This window comes from Artemia franciscana, chromosome 9, assembly GCF_032884065.1.
Source record: "Artemia franciscana chromosome 9, ASM3288406v1, whole genome shotgun sequence".
Lineage (NCBI taxonomy): Eukaryota > Metazoa > Arthropoda > Branchiopoda > Anostraca > Artemiidae > Artemia > Artemia franciscana.
Window position 1 is genome coordinate 6651082 of NC_088871.1, and position 5912 is coordinate 6656993.

Sequence of the window (5912 nt, forward strand, 5' to 3'; positions counted from 1 at the left end):
GGTTTAATTAATGTTTTCCTAAAATTGCTAGGTACTACCCCTTTTTCAAAAACCAATTTCATAATCTTTAGTAGTTAATCTCTTATCTCGTTACTACCATATTTCTAAAAATCATCTACCACATTATCAGCACCTGAAAGCCAGGGGTGTGATGTGAGGGGGGGGTTGTCTCTCCCCCAAATGTTTTCAGTCAGTTGGCTATTTTACTCGCTTATGTTCTTTTCATTATTATTATTAGGTAAGTGAGCTGATGGGAATAAACGATGTAAAATCATAGAAAGAAGATCAGTCTCAAACGGTTAAAAAGTGATTTTAATAGCAATGTCATCCAAACTATCTCCACTTAAAATTTGGCTTGAACACATGATTCTGCAATTTCGAAAATCTGTCCCAGTCAACACGAGCCACCGATCACTATTACCCGAGCAAGCCCCTCCCAATAGTTGAACTCGGCTACAAAATAAACTTCAACTAATCGTTACGCCAACTCATTTGTGCCTTTCTTCACATCGATTTTCAATACTGAGCCTTAGTGTGTGATTTCTGTTTAAATTTAAGAATTTGTAAATGAAACTGAATTTAGCTATGCTACGATAGTTCTTTAAATATACTGTTCTGTTTATCTCTCTCCCTCTCTAATTACCATACTTTCCTCTTATTCTCATATGACTCAACAGTCAAATATTTCTTGTACCTCTTTTTTACCAAGCTTAAAGCGTTTGCTAATATTCCTAACTGTGTTTGTAACATTTCTCCCAAAGACACTGTCTCCTACTTCGCCATCCGTTTTCCTCTTCTATTCCACCAATCTTCTACATTGTCAAATCCGGTTTCATATCCAACTTTTTGTTGTATATTTCCAAACAGGAAAACTCCTCCCAAATTCTTATCCCGGCTTTTACCAACGTCATAACTTCCTGGAAAAACCCTTCCTAGATTTAAACTTTAGGTTACCTCTAAGATACTATTAGATGGTGATCTTTACTTTTAACATCAATAACAGAATTCCTATTTAGTCTAGTATCTATTATCCATCCTGCCAGTCTTTGATTTGAAATAACATAATCAACTAGGTTGGCCGTCTTAAATTACCAAGGTTTTGCGATTTTGTAAGGGCAAAAGAATTTGGTTGTGTTCCAAAACCGAAATATTATTATTTTTCCAAGACAAATGGTATCACAAATCTATAAGCAACTTCTTATACTATAAATGGGGAACAGGCTATAATGTCGGTTCCTCTTATCTATTATAAACATATTAAGGGTATACATTTGTTGTCGTCTCCCATTTTATACTAAAGTTTGTAACAAACGGGGATAATTGAGTTCTCGAACCCATCTCTTATCCCTTATTCGCAAAAAATCGCTTCTTATCTAATTATGACCTTTCAGAAAGCTGCAGCAAAAGCAATCAGAGACGTCGTTTCACGAGACAGATCTCTGGCGCATCATTTCCTGGACCTCTCAGTTGAAGAACTGTTAAACGCAGCATTGAAAAAGTACCCCAAACAGTGTGAATCTGAAGTAAAAGCAGCACTTCGAGACTTGGGTTGTGATATACATCTGAAAGAATACTGGCATGGAGGAATAAACCCAGTAAAACTTGATTGAAATTTTGCTTCAATCCGGGGATAACGCGAACGATCCACCGCCTCTTCAATTTAATTATTAAGCTTTTATTCCTCTAATAAATCTTACACTCGTCATTCTTCAAATTACCCTAAATTACTTAATGGCAACACTAAGTTCCAGCTTCTTGATCGTCTAAAGTTCTCAAAGAACCAAGTAGCGTTTCTCATATTCGACTACGAAACGCCACGCGAAAAGACAACTATATTCATTTCCTGCGTTTTTCATAAGCTCAAATCGATTTTTTAAACACCCTGAAGCTATTTTTTCTTTCTTTTTTTATTGTGACTTTTGCCTCCATCAGAGTAAAATTTGAACTTTCAATAAAGTTCTTTATACGATGTTTCAATTTTCCTCTAGAAATGGTTTACCAGTGAAAGCAGGAGACAGGGGATTGAAATGTACAGCTTCAAGACAGAGCCGTTCCTAGGGTTGGTGGTGTATGGAGAAAAATTAATTACAGTGAAAAATTGGAAAGCTTGTGTAAAGTTGAAAAAATTTATCAAAGTGGGCAATTCCCCAATCACAGTGTCCCCCCTAGCTGCGGCACCCGGGGCAGATAACCTAGTTACCCCTCCCCCCTAGGAACGGTTCTGCTTTCAAAAGTGACTAGTGCTGCTAAATTTAGGAAATGCAGCTTGCTTCATTATTGTCAAAATAAATTCTAGTTTGGGGGTCTAATCAGGATTTGAATCAAATATTTGTACTTCTGCTTAAGAAATGTCTCTACAGCACCACATTAAAGATCCTAAATAACTGTGGTTAAATGAACATAATAGCGAAGCCATTTTTTTTTTTTTTTTTTTTTTTTTTTTTTTTTTTTTTTTTTTTTTTAATGGACGCAAAAGTGAAGCCCTTTTTATAGTTTTTATGGACCATTTGCTTTTTTATATGTTTTGCACTTGAAATATACTTAAAGCTTCTTCTCGACTCTCTTTTAGATTTTTCCAAATTGTGTAGAAAAAATCGATCAGAGATTCGGCAAAACAATTTGCAATTAAATATTTAATTTGGGTGGGGCTTTAAACGAAGTAAATTCAAAGAGAATTTGTCGTGGTGCTCAGTATTAGTACTCCATAAACTTGAAAAGAAAGACTCGACCAGGAATATAGTTTGAGATTAAGCCCGGGCATTGATGCCAGATTGGGTTAATTTCTGCCAAAAAGGATGATGAACACTATTCCTGGTAATTTCCACAAAAATTTATTTTAGCCCATGTTTTCAAAAAAGCAGTAACACAAGGACCAAAATTAAATAGTTTATTGAAGTTATGAGAAATTAGGTGGATTTTTGATGGTTAATAAATTACTAATACATAAATTGTATAATACATATGTAATTGACAATGTCTATAAACTCTAGCTGTGTCTGAATGTGAATCAGGATCGTCTACCGCAAGACGCAGGGTACCTGAAGCTATCCTGCCAAGCGAGTATTTGTGTGTCTTATTAAACATTTAGTTACATTGAAATTGTGGCGAATTGTTGGGAATATCAAATATTTATTAGTATTTATCATATAAGTAATTAAGCTATGTTCGTTTTCATGACTTTAATACAATTCCAAAACATGTCCGATATGGCAAATGTTTTACAATTAAATGTGAATTCTGGTGGGGGTGGAAGGGGGTGAGTGTAAGGAAATTTGTCATAATGCTCATTAGGAGTAATCAAGGAAGTGGGATAGACAAACTTCTCCAGGAATGGCATTTGATATTAAGCCAGTGCATTGATGCCAGATTGGGCTACTTTCAGTCAAATTTTCCAGTGGAAGTCAAGCGAAACTAAACTGCTGTTTTCAATTACTTTCAGCAAAATTTTGAATTAAATATATAATATAATTGCCTATGTCTTCGAATTCCAGCTGTGTGACGGCAGAACTTTGGTACTTGATGCCATCCTCCCCAGAAGTCTCGGATTGTCCTATTTTATAGTAGGTTCCATTCAATTTGTGACGAGTTTTAGGAGTATCGGATATTTACTCGTAGTAACAACAATAGTAATCTAAGAGTTTTAATAGTTGGGGAGACATAGGTCAACAGCCAAGCAAAGGTTAGTAACTCCTTGGAGTTGAAATAAAGCCACAAACAACAAGGATAAAAGAAGAAGAAACTGTTGAAAAAAAATGACAAGCATCCGAGGGTTAGAGGCCCCAGCGAGTAGAGGGAAGGAAAAAAAAGCCGACGAAGCAGGCTTTTTGGCTATATTTGGATATGAACATTCCAGAACATTCAGTAAAGTTTTGTAAAACAGTTAAAATCATTTTAATGATTTCATGATTTTTTAGGTCACTTAATTTTTTTTTTTTTATTGACATGATTTTTGCCAAAAAATCTACCCGACCAAAAAAAGAAGATTATTATATACCATGGTAGTCATATTCGTAAGAGCCGAATTGTAGGGTCAATACTCATTAATTGATGTCATTGTTCTGGCTCATTTTGGCTACGCTAAAAGAAACTCGAGCGCCTAGTAGATTAAAGTCAGCACGAGAGCCACATAACATAATCGGACATTAACTGCATTTAGAAAAAAATTACGAACTAAATTTTCATCTCGGGCAATAATCAGACGGCATTGCAATAAGAGAAATAGAATTCTAATTTTTCAACTGTTCTGGAATTTGTCGCTATTGATAACTCTTCTATATACGTCAGTATGCCCCAAAACGTAAAATGCCAACGCACGAAGTTTTTTTCATTTAGGCAACTCTGCTAAGCATTGAAGAATCTACGACACTTCTCGCCCTGACATTAGATTTTAGTTTATTTCAGGTGTTATATTATCTACAATAATAATCCTTAAGTTCCTTCTTTAGTACTGCTATCCTTTGACACACTTATACACAGGGTTATAGCCCCTCCTCCTTATGATTATTCAAAGCCCAGGAAAGGGTAGCAAAATAGTGTAAGAATGCACCCCCATGGACCAGACTGATATTAAAGGCAAAATCCTTCAACAGCCAAGCTAGAATTTTATGATGCCTAGTTGACAGAAACTAAGTTCCAGATAGCCAAGTGGTCCCATGGCCGTCGCCTAGTTTTAAAGAATGGCGAAAACCTCTTTAAAAGGGTTTGTTTTAACGATATTGTTACAAAAATGCGACAGAGTATCCTTGCTACCTCCCCAAGACTTTAACGAAGTTGTATCTCATTATTCACAAGTATGGCAATTTGGGGGAAGGTGAGAAAAATTTTTGCAGGACGTGTGCCAAAATACTTCAAAAAGTGCCTTTTCTACCTCATGTTTTCCTGGAAGAAAAGATCTTGGAGGAATTTCAAACTTCCCTACCTCAAAGTTAAGGCATGACTATGGCTGTGTACTATTTTTGTTACGACCTCAGCTTTTTGCTTTTTTTTTTCTCTCTCTCTCTTACAAAATGACTAAGCATTAACAAATAAATTTATTTTCAAGCATAGAAAGCCTCATTATTCAGAATCATACAGCAATTTAAAAAAATATACAACCTGAAATCAAATTTTGAGAGTAATAAGAAAGCAGAAAACAATAAACTGCAGTAATTTTTTGGAACTGAGCTTTAAACCCTGTCTGCATAACTGGACGAATTATTTCAAGTCCCTTAATTAGTTTCTAGTTTGGCTATTAAAATACTTAAGAGTATAACAATTTTCCAAAATGGGTCGTGCAAACATGTCTCATCTGCAAAGATGCCTGGAACAGACAAGTTTTTCAAGCTGTTTTTGTGCGTTTAGATGACCTGAAAGATCATTTTGTTGTTTTTTTACTCAGACAACATAAACAAAGCAAAACCCACTTTTACTTACTCTGTGTTGAATCCTGGCATTACTTCAGACCCTCTACCCTCCGCCAGTTGAAAAGGCCTTCAGTTAGTCTCTGCCAACATTACACTAAACCAGCATAAACATAGAGGAGAAAATAAATACATTGGTCAACTTAAATACGGGGATTAAGTCAAAGAATCTGCAAGTCATGTTTTTCTTGTTCCAACGTCCTACTAAAAATTGTTTTGGCGCCTCTTGATTTCAATCAGTTGAATACTGGAAAGCAAGGGTATTGAGAACCCCTGCAACATCACAACTGTATTCGTGTCCTTTCTACTTATTCACTTATTCTACTTTGTGTCCTTATTCACTTATTCTACTTTGTGTCCTTCCTTTTATTCATCTTCAAAAAAATTATTAATCAGATTACGCTTCTATGGTTTATTTTATTTCCTGCTGCTCAAATTACTTTTTTTAGATCATTGTATTCAACTTAGAACCTCCTGTACCGCGAACCCCAATTGCCTAAAATAACCAAGCAA

General features: G+C 35.4%; 1 protein-coding gene across 1 annotated transcript in view; it reads left to right on the forward strand.

Moving 5' to 3' along the window:
- Positions 1–1969, forward strand: part of LOC136030942 (armadillo repeat-containing protein 6-like) — a 32486-nt gene extending 30517 nt beyond the window's left edge. Inside the window, exon 6 of the mRNA XM_065710052.1 lies at positions 1392–1969. Within this exon, the coding sequence (XP_065566124.1) occupies positions 1392–1610 (219 nt within the window). The 3' untranslated portion in view covers positions 1611–1969. The remainder of the gene's footprint in view (positions 1–1391) is intronic.
- Positions 1970–5912: the final 3943 nt, after the last annotated feature.